Source organism: Anopheles funestus, chromosome 3RL (genome assembly GCF_943734845.2).
Source record: "Anopheles funestus chromosome 3RL, idAnoFuneDA-416_04, whole genome shotgun sequence".
In the NCBI taxonomy this organism is placed as follows: domain Eukaryota; kingdom Metazoa; phylum Arthropoda; class Insecta; order Diptera; family Culicidae; genus Anopheles; species Anopheles funestus.
This window is the reverse complement of record NC_064599.1, coordinates 63,703,538-63,724,457: the sequence shown is the minus strand read 5'-3', so window position 1 is coordinate 63,724,457 and position 20,920 is coordinate 63,703,538. Positions and strand designations below refer to the sequence as shown.

General features: G+C 40.6%; 1 protein-coding gene across 2 annotated transcripts in view; it reads right to left on the bottom strand.

The window, feature by feature from the left end:
• Positions 1-20,920, bottom strand: part of LOC125766878 (potassium voltage-gated channel subfamily KQT member 4-like) — a 90,036-nt gene that overhangs the window by 33,209 nt on the left and 35,907 nt on the right. For both annotated transcript variants that reach the window (XM_049432951.1, XM_049432950.1), the window contains 2 exons: positions 9,724-11,742; positions 3,436-3,653 (listed from right to left, as the gene is read on the bottom strand). In XM_049432951.1, the coding sequence (XP_049288908.1) occupies positions 3,436-3,653; positions 9,724-10,862 (1,357 nt within the window). In that variant the 5' untranslated portion in view covers positions 10,863-11,742. The remainder of the gene's footprint in view (positions 1-3,435; positions 3,654-9,723; positions 11,743-20,920) is intronic.

Here is a 20,920-nt window from a genome sequence, read left to right as displayed (position 1 = left end):
CCCTACCCTGTTTGAGAAAATGTAAAATTTTCCTCATTTTTCAACATTGTAGCAAAATTGAAAAATGTGGTATATTTTAATGGGAATTTGTTGCAATAAGTTTCTTTTCACTTAAATAGTGTTTTAAATTAAAAAAAGGATAAAAAATCAGAAAAAAATTAAAAAAAATTTCCACTCGAAAATCTTATAAGGCTTACCCCTTGCCATTTTTTTGAGAAATTTTGCAAAAAAATTTAAATTGATTTATTTTAATGCCAATTGGTTCAAATAAGTTTATTTTCACTCAAATAATGTTTAAAATAAAAAAAAATAAAAAATCAGAAAAAAATAAATAAAATATAAAAATTTGAAAATTTCAAAAGGTTCATTTTTGCATCAAGTTTTGCCTCTAACTCTGTCGGTATCCAACGGATCGCCAATCTTTAACCTGTGGTCGATAGATGGCACTAATGGCTACATTTTCTTCTTGGACGGCCATGCCCTCAGATGTCTGTGCCAGAAGTTATTCGAGGAACCAAGTTCCCTACCCTGTTTGAGAAAATTTAAAATTTTCCTCATTTTTCAGCATTGTAGCAAAATTGAAAAATTTGGTATATTTTAATGGGAATTTGTTGCAATAAGTTTCTTTTCACTTAAATAGTGTTTTAAATTAAAAAAAGGATAAAAAATCAGAAAAAAACTAAAAAAAAATTTCAACTCGAAAATTTTATAAGGCCTTGCCATTTTTTTGAGCAATTTAGCAAATTTTAAAAATTTTGTTTTATTTTAATGCGAAATTGTTACAATAAGTTGTTTTTTACTCAAATAATGTTTAAAAGAAGAAAAGAATAAAAAAATATAAATAAAAAAAAATCAAAAAATTTGAAAATTTCCTAAGGCTATAGCTATCGCTCCGGTCATCTTATTGTGCGCGCTCCCGCACAGCTCACGGGAAAAAGAGGTAGCTGTATCGCAGGAATCGCTCCTGCGTGCAGCGCTCCTTGTGGTGCGGAACTTCGGTCCTGGGAGCGCATCGCACAATCGCTCCTGTGTGCAGCGCTCCATGTGAAGCTATCTCAAGCGCACCGCACACTTTAGAGAGCGAGAGCGGTGCGCTCCGCTCTTGCAAAAGAGCTACTTGACCCAACACTACTCATAACTATTAAAACTTTTTGATTATTAAAAATTTAATTCGTTTCTTAAATTAATTGTTATTAGTGAAGTTCCTGCTACCGTTATTAAGCAGCAAACTTTATAATCCCAAAAACCAGTCAATTAAGATATTTTCCAAGTGCCAACAATAACTACCATTAGCATTTGAACGTTTTTGGGAGGTTTTTGTTTGTTCCTTCGAACCATTCCCCTGGAGTACGGTAGTTCTTCAATTAATTCTTCACACAATTTCATCACAATCGTCACAACCGGCCCAGACCTCGGTCAGCCCCCTTTGGTTTAAAATCCTTTTTGACCTATACTTTTCCTCATCAAAAAACCCCGTGAGAATTGAGCGCAAGAAGAAAGCTCTCCTGATAAATCCCCATCCATAAGCCGAACAAGCGCGGACGAATTAGTCTCGAGAAATTCACCAGAAAGCAAAACATGGATCCCGTGCCAAAAGTCCGTTTTGCGAACAATCAAGCGCTACGTTACCACTATTATCATCCATGCCGGGTAGTAGGATTATAAAAAAGGAGGAAGAAAAGAAAAACCCAAAAAGCTAATATTACCATTCATATTTTTCATACCACCTTCATGAAGCAAAGTGGAGAATGTGGAGAGTTTTCTTTTTATGGGGTTATGTGACCCCTTGGGCGGGGCAAGAAAAGGGCATGCAGCAGAAGCATAAACTAGCGACAAAGGGTAGAACTTTTCAGCAAACTCAAATTGAAATGCTAATGAGAACGAGGCTCTCGAAAAAGAGTCAATAAGACTGTGAGTGAGGTTTCCGCTGTTGAAAGCGCCAAACGAAGAAATTCGCTTCCACGGAAAAGGATGACCTCTGGCACTGGTTTTTCGATTGTTTTGTTTTCTTTTTGTTTTTTTCTTTCTTTCTTTTGTATCATTTTGCCACATGTTTCGGTCAAAATTTTCCATTAAGTGTAGTGAAACATATGCTTTGGTTTGAAATCGGTGTAGGTTAGTAAGGATGGTCTAGTTCGTATGTAGCACCGTTAGACAACCACTTCGATCGAACCGGCTAAACACTGGGCCGGGGAAAATGTTCTTGGACCTCACTAGAAACCCATGCCTAGCCTTGGTGCAATCGCTCATGAATAATTCATGAGATTTGTTCGCTCTTGCTCGAAGGAGGTCAGAAGCCGGTCAGAACCTTAGTACGAAACCTCCTACTGTGGCACGGATGGTCACATCTGTCGTGCTTACTATTGTCTTTCAGCAAGCGGATCGTTCGAAAGAAAAAGGTCAAACCACTGCAAACCGTGGTCCGTGTTTCGTGTTCGTAAAGGTGCCACTTTCCCATTTCTAGCCAGCAAGCTTCGTACGTTGAGCGAAAACTCCGGTTCCAGTTTTGGTCAGTTCGGAGACTATCCCTGGCGTGACGACTACGGGGAAACTGTCGTTTTGGTAATGGTAATGAAAAAAACTCCACTCCAGAAGCCTATGCCTAATGTGGAACTGTGTGTGAGTGATTTCACAACCACAACGGTGTGGTTAAATGATGAGCAAACCCATTTCTACAGCGCCTCGGTACCGGGTGAGCAAAGCAATTATTTATGCACAACCTGCGGTGTACCCTTAAATTGCCACTCATTTATTAGCCATTGGTGGTGTGCCCCGGGAGAAACCCCCCCGCCTGTACAAGGTGAAGGGACATTAGCACCTGCTCGGGATTTAAGAACTAGACACGGTGAGCTGAACGACCAAATTATTCCATTTAGTGTCGGACCTGGGGGGAGGTGAAGGTTTCTTTCCGTCCGGGAAGAACTCATTTACCTTGTCGCATAATGCCCTGGCATAAGGCCCCCTTGTCCGTAAAAACAAGAACCGGAACAGAGAGCGGAAAAAGAAAATAACAAGCGAAAAGAAACGAAAAGATCATGACCGGAATTAACGCAAAAGCTTCCTACCAAGGAGAGAACGGGGGACGAAAATAAAGAAGAAATAAATAAAACCATCGCCAGGCTAAAACACTTCCAGGTACGATACTGGTCTGCACGTCCACTTGAAGGTGCTTTACGCCGTAAAGGTTTTCCCAATGAAATGCATTTGTCCGCTACGCTGCTGCGGTTAAATATGTACGAGATGTATGCATTTGAAATCGAAGTGTCGTGTTTTAATTTAGTTTCTAATGAATTTGAAATAAGGTACACCAGGTACAAGCAAAGATGGAACATTCGAGTGGTGGAAAATTGCAGTTGCAAGACATTCGAATTGTGTCGAAACTTCGTGGCGCGGGGCGCTGAGAAAAAAAACGTTTCGATGCAAAGAAACACTTACCTATAATACAGATTGGTTTGCGGATAAAGCGTAACCGGCCACAGAAACCCATGTACTTTGACCGACAGCCGGCGGACCAGAGCCGGACCAGGTACTCGACACCGAAGAATACCACCAGACATATCTCCATCCAGAATAAGGTCTCGTTCGCGAACTTACTGTACTCGTCTATCGTCGATAATACGCTAAATATCAGACACACTAAAACAAGCAGAAATCTGTAATAAGGGAAAAAGACGAGAGAAATTGTGTTAATTACAGAAAGATAGATAAATCGAAAATCAGGAGTTTCAACAAAAAATTTCGATGCACTCTAATCAGTATTAAAATACTTATCTTGGATTTTCTGTGGGATGAATATCCTGAAAATTATATTAGAGTTCTGGTTTAAATTTTACAATAGTACACAGTAAAGGACACTTTATTCTGACTCTAAATCATCTGTTTTTTAATAATGACAATGAAGCAACATCTTGTAGCAATATTATTTATAACAATACAATTTTCAATTGCACTATTTTTCATTACTTTATTCTCGTCCACGAGAAGTACCTTTTCAAACATTAAACATTGGTTGCCACACTAGTCGTGTCGTCTCCTCCATGATAATTGTTGCCCCCCGATTCGCCCCAAAAACCCCTGACACAGCCAACGCTTCGTACCGGATTCGTTACGCATTGCGCATAGGGCAAAGTGCATGAACATCGGTAGAATGGTTTTACGATCCCCCGGGGGAGGGCACGTGAGTGCTGTGTAGCACGGTTGGCAAAATAAAGCAGTTCTTCATCATCTTTATGGCGTTTCGCGTTTACGAGTGTCGTGCCCGGTGCATCGGAAAGCGCGTCAGAACTGTCACAAATCGACGACGTTCTGGCGACGCTTCGAAGCATTTTACGACCGGTGCCATTTTGGTCGCACGCTCCGTTTAATGGTGCTTTGTTTGAAATCTTAAAGCGGCACCAAGCGTTAACCCCTCCCGATGGGGGGGTTGGTTTCGCACCCGGGAAAGCATATTTTATCTGTTTTCGTACCGGCGTTGGTTTTTTTTTCCTTTTTGCTCTAGTTTCCACACGAGACAAACCCCCAATCCCGGTTGGTACACGATGGATGGGTTTTGTTGCACGGAAGCGGAATATGTAATGTGCCTTAAAATAGAATTTCAATCATATTTCACTCGCTTCATAAACACGTCCTTCGGAGCATAACCAAGACGGTGGCGACCATGCTGTTAAATGTCATTGTGCTCCGGTTTTTTCCGGTACCGTAAGCAATTGTTGTGTCTGTACGTGTAAGGTACTGGTGCCCTTTTTCCTAAGCAATAGTCAGCTGATTTCCCCGAATGATTACAACATAGCGTCAAGCCATGGCAGTACCGTGGTTAAGCTGATCCTTAAAAAGGATTTTGTTGTACATTATTTTCTACGAAGCAACGAAGAACAATGGAAAGCGGTACAACGGTACGGTCGTGAATATTATCCTCTTCAAACAGCACCATCTAAGACGCAGTGGGAACTCACGGTGAAAAACCAATTTTCACGTGCGGAAAAGAACAACCAGCCTAAAGAGGGGCAGCGAGATAGCGGAAAAACTCCTTAACTCCTGCCGGATATACGGGGAAATTGTCTTGCTGGCGTTTTTCCCCTAATCATAAGCTAGCATTTTCCTCGACAGCGAGAGCAAGTGCTTTTCGTTTCCCTGTCCTCAACCAATATCCCCCTGGGAAGGGAGATACATGATGATACCGCTTGCAGTTCCCGTGCGCAAAAGGTTGCCTGCCGTCGGCCGTAGCACCGTTTTACACCGTTCGCGTGATACCGGTTCGGTACGGTTGAAAGTCAAGCATTACCCGCTGTCAACTCTCGGTCTACCGGCCAGCCAACTGACGGCCCCTGGGTGACGAGACTCGCACTTGACAGACCGATGATGTTGTGGAGCAACAGGCCAGAATGGCTTTTGTTGCTGCCGTCACATCAGCGGAGCTGACATTTGCTGTCACGAAACTAAAGCCTCGTGCCAAATATAAGAGACCAAAGAGATAAGGGCAAGTGGCTGGATTGTGTTTTGTTAGCTGCAAACCCATATGCCCCCACCAGGGGCATATTTCTTTCCAACGAATGACGGTGTGGCTGCAGAGGCAAGCCGTTCCTCATACATCGCCTTAGGTAAATAACTAAAATTTAGTTCTATGTGAAGTATGCATTAAACAAATTGATGATAACTTGAAAAATTTAAGAAAAACGATTTAAAACTGATAATGGAATTAAAACAATATTCGTACAATTTTATGTTCATTGAGCTCTGATAACTGATCTTACGCTACCTTAACTCTGTGGAGACCTCAAGAAGATCCTTCCTTTCCTCTTTTTATCGCCGATGTCAGGATTTTTGCAAAGGATAATAATATTCGAAAAAATTTTTAATTTTACCAGTGCATCCAGTTCAGTGACCTCTAGCCATGATGTGTCGAAGATAGGTCAGGATACAGTTTTCAATCAAATTTTGTCTGTGGCCAATATAATAATTATGATAGACATTTTATAGTTTCAATGTTTCGTTCAAAATTTCAAAAATAGGTCCAAAAATAAGTTAATGGATTGGACATTTGGACCTCAAACAATGGGTTGAGAAACGCTGACAAAAAAAAAGATTGAAAATCGCACCGTAGAGAAAACTATATTTGAAAATATTAAATGCGTGAAGCTACTGAACGAAGGATCCAATGTTGTGCCATCTCGCTGTTGAACCACGCATTTGCAACGTTTAGCAATAATTCATCAGGTGCCAATTCAGACGATTAATTAATCGATTTTTATTTCCCAGCCCGGTGCATTTCCGTTGACCGCCAACGGCCGGTGTTGCATCAGGCGAAATGTGTGAATTGTCATTTAATTGATAAAAGGAAAACCCATTCCCGGTCCCCGTCCATCGATTGCGTGATTGAAGGTTTATTTAGCGCTTGAAGCTCGATGAAAGCGGATTGCAAATGACGTTTTAATTTCGTTTAATATTTTAATTGCTACATGAAATGTTTGCGTCAGCGAAATCGATTGACCTCATCATAGTGCGGGAATGTTGTTTGTTTTGTTTGAGTTTTAACCTGTGCTTTCAACAGAGTGGTATTTCTTTTGAATTTTTTTTTTCATTTTTAAAATATAATGCTTTTAAAAAAATATTGATGTTAATGAAGCTCAAGGGATCAGGAAGTGATTCGATGCGGATATTGTTGGTCCCTTTTAAAAAAAATATTATACGCTTTTAGAATGAATAAAAGCTTTCTATTACCGGTTGTGATCCTTTCCGGTTTACTTAAGCCTTCAACAACAAAAAACTACACAAAGTGAAAGATTAATATTTCCAATTGCACTAAGCGAACGGGTGCACCCATCCGGGTGCATTACAGTCAGTAAGCCTGCGTTACGAAATACGTCGAATCTTGTCTAAAAGAGAATCCACCGATGGATGCACATTAATTTTAGATTAATGTAATGGAACGGTTGGCTCCGGATCTCGAGCGTCGAATCGAATCAACGGTACGACGAGCTGAGCTCGCGGTTCCCACACCATACCGACATTTTTGGATCAGTTACGAAAGATAAGAAAACGGTACGGAGCTTAAAGGAATTTGCAAAACGAACTGGTAACGCTAACGTTGTTAGCAACCGAACGGCAGTAGAAGCGCTGGCTGGCAAACGAGACAACAAGAGATCTGTTTCTTGCATCCGGTTTTTGGATAAAATCTTTTCTCTTCCTTCAATAAAGTGCGCGTTCCATCAGCGACGGTACAACAACAATCGATGCTGAAAGTTAAATGTAGAACAAAATATTCTTACAAATTTATCAAAACATATTTCACTCAATTTTTCTAGTTTGCTGCTCTGAAGAAATTTTGTTGTTCTAAAGGTGATTAAATGATGCGCAATATTTCAAATAGCAAAACACTTTTTCATTTTTTTTGGAAATGTCCCATGGTGGCCTCTTTCAATCTGTACTATGAAACACGATCGTTTATCGTCGTTACCGGGCAAGGTAAGAAATGCGAAGGTAAGTTACACGCCACCGTAGAAATACCGAGTGAAATTGAGCGCAAATCTCCCAACAGATTCCAGATCCTTTCGAACATGAAAAATTCCTTCACTATCGAATTTAAATCCCTGTCAAGATGTGCTGTCGAAACATTTACTCTGCACGGTGCATTCCACAGTCCCGCCTTCGTGCACGCTTCCTGTTCATCTTCACAAATGGTGAAAGATTACCGAGAGATTACTGTACTAAGCACACCGAGGAGTGATTTGTTTAAACCTTGCATCTGTATCCTGCCGGATCAATCGGTGCGGATATTGACGAAGTTACGAAGGGTTTTACTTGATACACCGGCACCATAAAGGTATAAGGAGCATGATTGAAAAGTGGTAAAATGAGTGAAAATCGAAGCCAGATAAGGAAATTGAACGGAACATGTTGTGAAACTTATCCATAGGCCATAGGTAAGGTGCTTGAGATTAGGATGTGCCGGCTTCTAGAAGCCATGTTGCATTATTTCGTCTTTATCCTGTCTACTGTAAGATATTCTATATCGTGTGAGCGACCCTACGAGTTACAGCAATTGAAGTGCAGATAACATTTGCATAAAACTTTGCATAAAGTTTTGAAGTGAAATGCATGTTCAAGCCTTTCAGTTAGGAAAAGCTCCAAACAAATGGAAACATAATAATTTTGGTTAAATATCAAATTTTAGTTTTTTGTGAGTGTTTCATAGGTTGCAAGTTCCAAAGAGGAAATGAATATATTCTCTCACAATCGGTGGGTAACTATATCACATTATTATTTTTTTTAATTAAGAAAGGATTCCTTATAATAAGTACAAGTTTACATTAACTCATTTGTTTGTCTATTATGCGAAGTAATTTTCTTTTTAAAAAATATTACAGAAACGACCTTTTATTCGAGTGTACTCAGAACAATGAGTTCTGAGTGTCCACTGAGCGTCTGCTTAATTTAAAAACATTTCAAAGTAATGTAAAAAAATATATCCTCAATCGTGAATATGTTATCATATTACATCTTTCACAACAAATCTCTTTAATCCTTACCATAGAGACGCAGTTAAGTGTACGATCATTATAATTCTCATTGAGAACAATCTTAATAACACGCTGTGACTTCCTGTTACGGTTCTACGCATGACATTCACTTGTTCCTCGAAGCACAATTCAGGCCAAACTCACATTTGCTTCGAGAGACACCATGCTGCATCTGCACGCACGGTTCGCGTTCATTTACGTATGCAATTAAAAATACATCCACCGTCAGAAGCATCCATGTCGGGTACCTGCACAAAGGTTTCCCGGTGAAAAGTTTTTAACCGGTGTCGTAGCAGATAACAAGAAACTGCCATTAATTAATGGCACCATGTATGGGGCAGGGTAAACATAGCACGACAAAACCATCAACTTCACTGACAGCATCGAACACAATGCTTTGCTGAAATTAGAATTTTGGTGTCAAAGTTTGCGGGAATGGTTATCTGCATGTCAAGCTACCGTGCGTGATTATTCCAACGAAGATTAGCTAATGTTCTGAATTTTACTCATCAAATCCTATTTTAATATGCTTCACATTTTCTCCACTTTCCGTTGCAAAGAAACAACAATCAAAGTCTTTTTACCGTGATTTAACCGAACCTACATAAAAGATTAATTTTGTTCCAGCTTACCGCAACCTTGTGGCTTTCTTTACACACTCGACAAAGCTGAACAGGTAACCACAATTATGTTGTTATGTGGTTTATTAATTAAACCACAAGTAGCTGTAAATTATGCGCGTCTTTGGCTCACCTTAGACAAGCGAAAAGGGGATAATTTCAACCTGCCTGATACAATTTAATCGCACATGGGTGTGTCTTCCCTGCCGATGTACTTTGTAGTGTAGTGTGCCGCTAAGTTTGTTGCACGGATTTATGAGATTATTAAATAGGAAGAACCGCTACTAAGTTGCAAATTTTAGCCAAGCAAGACACACAAAAGTAAGGAGAAAGACAAGTTTTCACGTGACAGGTAATAAATTATTCTTGTCTTGTGTAGTGGTTCGAAACTATTTTCCTTGGGATGGAACTTTTGAGAACATGTTAAACAGCATATAATTATATTAATTTAGTTGTTCGTTTGTTTATAATTTCTTATTAATTAAAATTAGTATAATATTATATCAATTGGTGGTAAAAGTGGATAATAAAAATATTTAAAAATTGTATGGTTTTTTTATCTATTTCTTCGTAAATAGCATACTTACACTGAAAAGTGATATACAAAACACAGCCAACCGCCAGGATGTTCGAGAAAGACGTAAAACCGCTCCTGTACGGTTTTCCCGCGCCGATGATGGAAAACGTATTTGGCTTTAAATGCTTGGTCGATCGGAAGCGCGATCGGATAGTACGGATTGGGCACACCCAGATTCTTCCCCGTACCACTCGATGCCGCACCACCCGTCTCACCACCACCCCCACCACCTCCGCCACCCCCAACACCATGATGATGTAAACCGATGGAGACGCCTGGTAGCTCGTTCACATCGTCATCCATGTCGACATCATCGTCATCATCATCGACCACAATATTGCCCTGGCTTGCACTAACCCCGTCGAGTATGTCGTTCGATCGTGAACGCGATCGACTTCGGTTTTTGCGCCTCATCGGGGTCGGTACACGTTTGTGGTGCGGTTCGAAGGCACGCGCCTGCTTTCCCGGCCGAAATCGGCGCAGAAACTTAAGGGCACGCGGGGACGAGGAGGAACATGATGTGCCCGGATGGAGCGGTGCCTTATGCGGATCGCCAGCATTCAGCTCAGTCGTTTCGATGGCCGACTCCACATCGTCAACCAGATCATCCTCCGAACCCTGAAGCGTCCGGTAGCTGATCATACCACCGCCCCCACCGGACATACCGCCGGTTGCACACGGACTGGGCGTTTGGGTTTGTGTCGAACCACCGCCGCCCATCGTAATCCCGTTGCTTCCCGCACTCGGACTGGCCGAAATGGCCGAACGGCTACCGGCCAGCAGGTTCGTCGTCTCCTTCACCGGTGACTTGAGTACGCTCAGCACGAGATCGTCGTGGGCCGGCCCGCCCGGCTGATGCAGCTGCTGGTCGTCCATCGCGAACGAACCGAGCCCGCCGGCAATCATGATCGGTGGCAGTGCCACGGTGGCTCCGCTGAACTGATGTATATTCCCGTACGAGTAGTGGCGCTTGCCGAGTTGCTGGTGTTGCTGGTGCTGCAGCTGTTGATGCTGGTGCTGCTGCTGTAGTTGCTGCGCTTTCGCTTCCTGCTGCTGCAGCCGTAGATTGCGTGACTGCCGGTAGAGATTCTCCTGCTCGCCTCTGTTCATTGTTATCGTGGTGGTTGCACTCAGCACGACCGACAACATTTGGCGGTATCGTTCTGCGGGATGCGCCGGATGCGGGTTGCTAGCCGCGAATCGGCCGATCGATCGTGGCACCCCGATCCAGCATGGCACGCGATCGCTCACGTACGGTTGTGCTGCAGCAAACGGATCGCCTCTGTTAGCCAACGGTCGGCAAGATATGCACCCGAGCAAACTAACGGCAACCGGTTCACCCACTGCACAGGCCACGTATCTTGCGGTCGAAAAATCCTTCCCTGCCCTAAGGTCTGTTTAGCGTTCCTCGTAACTTCAGTTTCAACTTCTTCAGCTTCCTGTTGCACTACGGTTGCAGCTAATAACACTGTCAACATTATTCCTGGAAACGGGCTCGCTAATGCACACTATTTACAGAGGGCTCATTTCACGCACTCGTCGAACACTTTGCGCGCACTTGGGGTTGGGTTGCTGTAATTACAACGGCGAAACCGAATGCGAATGACGTACGTGCTCGTATGTGATGGGTGATAAATTCTATACTCAAGCACCCAAAAACTGTCACACCACGAACGACCGAGAACGATGATGCTTCTAACGTTGACTGTGGATGGAAGATTTGTGCTACGGAAAACTCAACCAAAGTGCCAACCTCACTAACGCTACCGAAAAAGCACAATTCCCGTTCCAATTTTCTTAATTTGCTTTCACACGCTTCCCGGCGCTTTTCCACATTCAAGACCAATCAGCACGATCTTGCTCACGATTCACGATGTCTTTCCCGGGCGTGGGATGTTCCACTTTCGTGCTTTTTGCTTTCTATTGCAATCTACTTAACCCGCGCTCACACACACACGGACGAGAAACAAATTAATGGCTCGCTTTTGCCTTTGCGGTCTTGTGGCATTTCTTTCGCCCCGGTCCGAACCTGCGATCGAGTGAAGATAATTAGAAAAAGTGTTAATCAACTTAAATTTTTCCCACATCCCGACGGTTTTTGGTTTTACTCTCGTTGACACTCTGGCACACCATTAAGCCACTCTTTGGATATTTTTTTTTTCTTACGAAAATCCTTTTACGAAGCATGAACGTTGAAACTTTACTTTTTATCGCGTTTTATACGATCAGAAAAAATCGAAGAGTTTTAGCCCGGTTCGGACGCGTACAGACTTGCAATCAACAATTGAAACATTACAAGAATTTCTTCTGACAGTTTTACTATAATGAATAAATAATCTTGACATTAATTTAAATGTAGTGGATTCATGGAAAAAAGTTTGAATTTCTCAAACATTGCCAAAGTTCTTAATATAATTGGACGATGTCTTATTTGTTCAGAAATAAAAGATAAAATAAGGATTATTTCCCCTTTTGTTGCAAGATATTAAATATTGCAGTAATTGTAATTGTTTTATCAAAATTAAATGTTGTTCTGAGACACATCTAATGGTGAAAGATTACGATGGCTTCAGTTACAATACTGTTTTATTGCAAGAAAATCTTCGATGAAAATTTCATGCAAAATTTAACGAGTTTTAAATCAGCTTTAAAAAAGCTTCATTTTTTATATGGACATGGGATGAAGAGAATAGACAAATCATTTGTACTTGCCTTGCTAATTTGTATGTAAAACTAGCAAAAGTTAAGCCTTAAAAAAGCCAAACAACAACAACAGAAATTGAATTGAAATGTACCAAAATTGGAAATCCAAATAATCGTTGAAAGCATAAGACCGCCAAATCTTTAAGATGATTCGCCAAAAAGCAGTAAATATGTTGCTTTCGGTAAGAGTTTGCAAATGATTGAGTTGAGAACTTTTTGGGCTCGATTCGATTCACGGGTTGATTGATCATTGTTCTAAAGAGCCACCGGTACGCCAGTGAGTGGGCGTAGCCAAATTTGGTCAAACGGCGGCAGACGCGTTTACCGTGGGAATTTACTGTTCTCCTACGTTTTCACTCTCAATTAGATCCTTTACCGGACCAGTCCGGCAGTGTCCGGTGATTTATATTCGCATCGGGTTGATGATGATGTGCCGAAGTTGTGTTGCTTCTGTGCAAACGTGTAAGCAATGCGTATTTCACCGTCAAATCTCAGAAGAAAGCCAACACGAAAGACAGACCAGCTGCTATAGTGCCGTTACTCCATCCATAATATATTACCAACGTTCCCGATTCTTCACGGCCAGGCAGCACGTGAAGCCGTGAAAAATCGAACGTAAACAGTTGATAGCCGTAAATCATGAAAAATTACCATTATCCGTGATCGCGTGCTTCGCGGCTCACTTTACGGCCATCGTTGGCTGTGTAACTGTGAACCTCCCTCCCCTATTGGCTTTGCTTGCTTTTCCCCATGGAGGCGTAAAGTGGCGATCAAAAATGTTGCTCCCATTCCCCCGTGAGAATTGCTCTCGGGGAAAAACCAGAAAACAATGCAAGCGAAAGTGAATAGCAAAGAGCGAGTTTTTTTCTTTGTTTCCTTTCCTTTACTAACCAGTCTCTGACTACTAGCCCGACTTATTTCCCACGTGCAAGCTAATGTTTTGACCTCCGCCGGGTACTAGCTACCCGATCGATCGCATAATGCACCGCCGCTGGACGTCTTTTTCCACACAAAAGCCCGCGTCGGCGCTATTTTTCAATAGATAGCTTTCACGGAATGATTTATTCACAGTGTAAGTTTAGCTTCCGGAAAAGTTTCGTGCAGCGGTATCGATTGCTTTGCCGGGTTTTCTTTTTATTTTTTTTTCTTACTTTGTTGAGAAACAAACCCGGTACTTTTGCTCACCTGAAATCGACACCCAGCCCAAAAGTGGAAAGGGAACATTTTTTTCTCCTCCTGTCTTACGATACACTTAACTCCGTTTGGCTTCGTTGTTAAAGTATTTAGAATTCTTGTAAGAAGTTTAGTTTTTTTTCTTACTCATTTGTCCTGCTTTCTTTCTAAAGTATCTAGAAACTCTTAATAATTGATGAGCTTGTTGAAACTTTTTCTGCGTTGCTTGCTGCTTTATTTACGGGTGGCAGTTTCTGCTTGCTTGGGGTCGCTGCAAGATCCCACGGGACCGAAGGTAAAAAAAGGGTTCAAAACACCGGTAGCAATATGCTTGAGTAAGAGTTTTTACGCTGTTTTAATTGATTCGTGGAATCACGGAAGATTTGCTTTTGTTTTTCCTTACTTTTTTTATACTGACCAATCATTTAGATAAGTTAAAATTAATTCAGCCTAATTTAGCTCTTCTAAAGCAAAAGAAAGAGCTGGATTGAGTGTACGGTGTGGCATTGGGAAGCTTCTAAACATTTATTAAAAATAAATCATTATTTTTAACAAACCAAAAAAAACCAGCCCTAATTGATGTTATTCTGCATATTCTCAATTATGTGACATATTTTGAGCTTTTAAGTCATAAATTGACCCAAATCCTATTATTTCCAATTAGGACTGGCACAGAAAAGGCGAGCAAAGGTACACAAACGGTTTCAAATATTTTTTATAACATTTTTTATGACCAAAAAAAAGACAACCAGAAGCTTCACCTGTCAGAAAGAACAAACGCTAACCCCTTAAGCTTATTATTTTTAACAAAACAGAAAAGAGCGAAGAAAATAAAATAATACCGATCCTCAGCTTAACGCACGTCAATTAACTTGAATAGATGTATTCGCGCACCAACCGCTGAATACGTTTTCTTTTTTTTCTTGATGTATTGTGAAGCACATACCTTGCCGGTAATTACTTCGATACGATTGAAATAAAAAAAAAACTTCAAGCACGTCCCTTTCCAGAAGGGAAAACTTTTTCTATCCGCCACCATGTTAAGGATTCAATTAGCGAAGCCGACACTGGTAGCCTTTGTTTGGTTGATGTGTTTTTGCTTGTTTTAAATATTCCTGCAACCGTTGTTTGCCGTTCCGAACGCGAATGCTTTGCTTTCCCTTCTTTTCATTTTTTGACATGGGGAATTTTAAATTAAAGCCACACCTGAACTTATTCCACGCGACAGAACCACACTAGGTATTGGTTGCGTGGTTTGATTTTGTATGTTTTTTGTTTGCTGTTTCGTTGATGCTTAACGGAAATCTTTTGGCCCTTGGCTGCAGTAAACCGTTTTGTGTTTTCTTCGGTGTTTAACTTGGTTGAGAAGAAAAATATTCGATGCTTTCCCTCTTTTGCTGTGTTGATTTTGATGTTATTACTGTGCAATTAAAATATTATTGTTTGATGTTAAGATATGAACGCTAATCAAAACCAAACAAACGCCAAACAAAGAAAAAACGCCGCAAGGATTAAGCGAAGATACAAAGGTTGTTCTAAAGAGGATGAAAAAAAAATTGTGGGCATTTTCTTGAAGCTCCAAGATTCAGGAATTTCTAGTAACCGGTTCAACTTAATACCGACGAATGAAGTACAACACGAAAAGTAAATTTATCTACTGGTTATTTCATGATGCTTTTCAAAAGCGTTCTTTTTAAACAACAGTTAGCATACCCATATTCCAGAACTCCTCAAAAACTTGAGAGCCGATTGAATTAAACTTCATAAATTGCACAGTTTACTAATACTTCACTAGTAAGTACTTACTGGAAGCAAGTACTTTTATGCTTCCAGCGTTTCAGTATGTCATTTAGATTAATTTTAAACTTGAAGTATCTCCTGACTTGAAGTTTTAAGAATTGTAAATCAGGATATCTATTTTAAAAACAAGATTTGTGTTCTTCTCCACCCAATTCTCGCATAACTTACAATTTTAGACACAAAATATTACAGCCAGCTGTCAGATTTTGAATACTAAAAGTCCGCCAAGCGCCAAACAATGGAATCGATGAACAATTATTGATAAATTCCAATCCGCTATGCTTCAAATTCTAACAATCCATTACCAACATTCCCAATAACATGTCCACTTCCAATAAAGTCTCTCTTCCTCTGTCTCTCACGTTACATGTTTCGATGCAATGTTCCATAAATTTAACATGATAGAAATAAAAACCCTCCCATTGTCTAGCTCCGTGACGTGACGGAAGTTAATTGCCCAACATTGGCCCGATTGGACGGTTGATGAATGGCAAATGCACATGCACCACCATTATCGGTGCACTATCTCTCCGCTAAGCTTTGCGATCCTATTTTCCAAGGCACTTGCTCCAAAAATATCCACCGTATCACATTCACCGTTCGATAATTGTACGGCAGTGTGAAAGCTTCGTACACGGTACGGAATATCGTGGCGGGAGAGAAGCATTTATTTGATAAATCAATTTTTGCACCATATCACGATCATCGTGTGTGCGTGTATTTTCACGATTACCACGAGACTCATAATGCACAGAGGAAGTGATAATATCCACAAAGTTTGGTGGGGAATGGGAAAATTTCACTGTTCCAGTAGTTAGTTATTTTAAGCTGTGACATGCATATTGATTTTACTATCCCGCGCAACGCGTGTCGTGTTGCATGACAGGAGTAATAGGTTGGATGTGTGTTGTTTGTGGCTTTAAAAATATGACTTTTTATTTCATTAACTATATCTCGGAGCGCTTGTTTTCATACAAAAAAACATAACCAGGTGGTTTAAAGCATTTAAAAACGCATTTCTTTCCTTACCAAATGTAGTTAGTTATTACCGCTATCGTTCTTTTACATCCTCTTAAATGTTATCTCCATTAAATGAAGACACAACAAACGGGAAAATGTACACGAGAGAGCCAAACCATTGGTAAGGGAAGAATAAATTGTATCTAATAAATTATAAAACATAGATAATGCTTATAAATTTCAATCTCTTCAGCAAAACATTCCACCGAGACATTCCTGCACGCTTCCTACGCTTCAAGCCAGCAACGGGACATTCACTGCTCAACCGTTTAGTAGTCGACATCTTCATTCACTTACTCTTTTAAGAATAAACTCGCAAAACCTGAAAGAAACAAATGAACGCAAAACCTTTGGCCCACGAAATTTGTCATTATTTGTCATTTGGTTTTTGGGGCAGAGATTTTCACGCAAGCTGTCCCTTTCAGCAGGCTTGCTGCAAAACCCACAATCCTTCTTCAAAAACCACCCCCAAAACTGGGCATTCAGAGCTGGGACGATCCGTTTTTTGTTTCGCCCCCGGTTCCTATCTCTAGCACCCATCATCATCATCACAAGGGACAAGAATCGTCCGGTAGGGAGTGGGTAAGTGAGAAGAGAATCCAAAACCCACCGAAGCACACTAATTTATTATTCAATTTGCTTTCATTATTCATAATCTCGTTCCCGCGCCTTAAAAGCTTTCGTGATCCGGCCGATTTAAAATCCGACGCCAAAGCCTTAGGGGCGGATTATTGCCGACGCACTCCCGTGTAGCTCGGGGGGTTTTTTGATAAGGCGTAACCATGGTCAGACGACAGTGGGAATATTTAGAGACATTGAAAGTTATGAGTCTTCGCCCTCCACCTTTCCATCATTTTTCCATTCCAAGGGAGCTGAAGAGAGCGAGAGGGAGAGAGAGACTGGGACTCGAGGTTTGAAGTAACCCTGCTCATGATGGGTACTTAAATCGTACAACATCAATAAATCAGGCTTAATCTCGTAGTCGAATATCGCGCGCACATAACCACAAACAGTGACACTCATGCTTACCCACACGCACACACACACACACGGTTCTCATTAAATCATGCGGGATACGTGTATGGTGTCTTTCCTTAATTATTTTCCATGTCAAAACAGCGAACCGCACCGGTACACTCAAGGTCCCTTTAGGAGACCAGGTCGAATATTAGCGAGTTTTGCCAAAATTCTTCTTCAGATATTTTGACATAAGCGGGTGGGGGTCTTTGGTTTACAACACTGGTTTTAAGTGTATGGTCAATGTGTCATAATGCATAACAAAATGATTATGGTAAAATATACCTATTACTTAAATAATTGGTACGAAAATGTTATTATTTTATCTATGTAAAATTCGTTTGAAGCTTGCAAATATTTAAACATGGATTTTAACTTCTCTCTCTCTCACTCTTTTTGCCTTACAGTCCTCTAGGGCCAGCCAGCCATTTCTGACTTACTATACTTATTTTTATTTTATAGTCGGCTAATCAATCCTTGCTACGGTTCCGATGGGATTTAACCTTATTTTACTTTAATTGATGCATGCACAGGAGGTGCAATAGAAAGCTTCTTTTCCAGATGGGGTGTTACGCTATACCTGAAGACGTGATGCCGTATATGGCATTTATAGGTTTACATGTTTGGAGCTTTCAAGAATAACTTTAACAAGATCATCCATATCGAACGTACCCTCCAGCCACCTTATCCCTTAAACATTTTTATCTAAAATGCAAATACCGTTGCAATTTAAACAGTCGGTGTATCTTTGCTTAGGTATATATTATGATGTCAAACGCCCCCACCCTTGTCAAACGATGTCTTCTTGTTTTACGTCTTCTTGAATGTCAAAATGCTCTACATTCCACCACCTGGTCTTTTTAAATAGCCTTGGGTACACTAATGACAAACAGGAGCACATGTCACAGTCTGACAATTCGTTTGCTCTCGTTTACTGTTTTTTTGTTGTTGTTGTTGAATGCCACAGACAGATAACAATAGCAGACTTTGGTGTTTGTTCGCGAAACCGACAGCCGTACATCGTGGCATCACTTCGCAAGTGACTGTGAAGAACGAAAGATCCTGACGGACATACTTCGCAGCTTATTAGTGGAGGCGTTTGACAGATGAATGGTACACACATTTACACACATTCTCCATTGCTCGGTCGGGCACTGTACGCACTTGCACGAGCGATAGTGAGCCCAATGCAAACGCAAACGCAAAAGTCAAGCCAAACGATCATGTTGATGGGGTTTCGTCTTTTTTCTCGTTACTAGAATTTTTGTACCATTCTACAACTTGAGCAGATTGAATTTGTGCGCTCAGTGCTACGGTGCTCGTGAACAGAATGTTTCATCCGTAGCAAAAAGCACAGCAGCCCCGGAGTGTATTGGTCGTGACACGCACGGTTGTGCTGTTATTGCTTCCCTTTTTTGTCTAACCCGTCGCCCGTATTCATATCGCCCAACCAGCTGGAATGATACCCCGCTGACACTGCCGTGCCTTTGCAGCCATCGCACTGCGCACTGACATTCTATATACCCGCCGGGCCGTATCATCGTAAGGTATCATCTCGTTCTTTTCTTGGGTCGTTTTGCTGGATGGATCTATGCCATCCAGCTGAAATAATACCCCGGCAAAGGATAACGGTTTTAGGTCGGTCACCGGTGCTAGCCGGTTTTTTTTTTGTTGCTTTCTCTAACGGCACGCAACACCAGCAACGCATTGCGTGGATTCTTGTTTGATTGAACCCTTCACTGACATTGACTGTTGTCTTGATGGATGCGCACATTTGCCCCCCGGGGTGGTGGAGTGGTTGGCCAACGGCGGCTAAAGGACTTTCGTCGTCAAGACAAAGAAATCACAAACAGAGCAACGCGATTTGTCTGCAAACAACATCAAAAACTTTCCCCCCCCACAAAACATGATAATGGTTGTAGTCGGTTAGGGTCAAATTATGAGCAGAATTCTATTACCAAGCCTACGTTAAAACTTCCAAATGAGTTTTATTTTTAGAAAGCACGCTTCAATACAGGGTTTTCCAGCCCAGTTCAAATATATAATGGGAGGTTTCAAATTCGTAAAACGCAAAGTGAAAGAAGCACGACAGTATTCAAGTCTGGAAAGCCAATTCAAAGTAGTAAGATAGCACCTCAAAATCGTAACACCAAATCTCAAATTCAGCAGTTGTTTACCCCCACTGACGTTTTGGCGGTTCTTCGAAACTATGGGATAGAGGTAGCGACAATTAAGTCAACATATTTTTTTTAAAATAAATTTCAAGTGCTTAATTAAAAATTCTAAAAATATTTATTAATTTCCATTCAGTTTTGCCCTTTTATGTACTGTTGTAACTGTCATTGTTATTTTAATATTTTTTGGAAAATACTGATGTACTATAGGCATACAAAAATGCATATTTTGTTGTTAGAGTTATCATAATTAATATACAACAAATATGTTGACTTAATTATCGCTACCTCTATCCCATAGTTTCGAAGAACCGCCAAAACGTCAGTGGGGGTAAACAACTGCTGAATTTGAGATTTGGTGTTACGATTTTGAGGTGCTATCTTACTACTTTGAATTGGCTTTCCAGACTTGAATACTGTCGTGCTTCTTTCACTTTGCGTTTTACGAATTTGAAACCTCCCATTATATATTTGAACTGGGCTGGAAAACCCTGTAAGCGTTCTGTCCCTAGCATCTTTACAATTTTCGGTATCGATCATTAAGCGCACGATAATAGGTTGTTAATTTGGGGAAAAATCTCTAGAGTGATATAATCGCTGCTAAGATGTTGTTAATCGTCCGTTTAGCAATCTTTTAGCCATTTCAACAGCCATGTGCTTGTTTTGAGTTTTGGTAAATGTTTTTAGAATACTAAATTGAGATAATTAACTGTGAGTATACGTTGGTTATTTTTAAATTAACTAAAACTCGGTAGATAAAAGGTATTGGTACTCAATTCCATCGAAAATAAATAAGCTTATGGTTTCGTCGAACGATGCTTCATATTTTTAACGAAAGTTAACTCTCAATATCCCTTCGTTCCAATCAACATGAACTAAGAAAGTGTACAGAAGGTTTTGTATATAAATCCCATTATTATCGGTCTAACATGTTAAATACCCTAATTTGAGTTTAATGACTCTTAAAATGCAATTATCGAAATTGGTGTTCCTTCAGTCGTCCGTTCAAATACTTAACCTAAATGAAAGTTATCGTTTCTGGGAAAATTAAGTTAAATCTGATTCGTCCCTATGGTTATTGAAGAGTTATACGAAATAAGGAAGAATTCTCCTGGGGATAAGGTTATTGTGTTCAAGTGTATAATTATATGAAATACTATCATATAACCTATCATATTACAGACTTTAATAATGTAGTAATTTATCAAAAGAAAATTATTATAGAAAATTGTCGTCAACGAGATATTGCAGGCATTCACCGCAGTTTTCCAGTCCATGCAGTCCATGCCATTTGGATATCATTTGGAAAAATATCAAAAT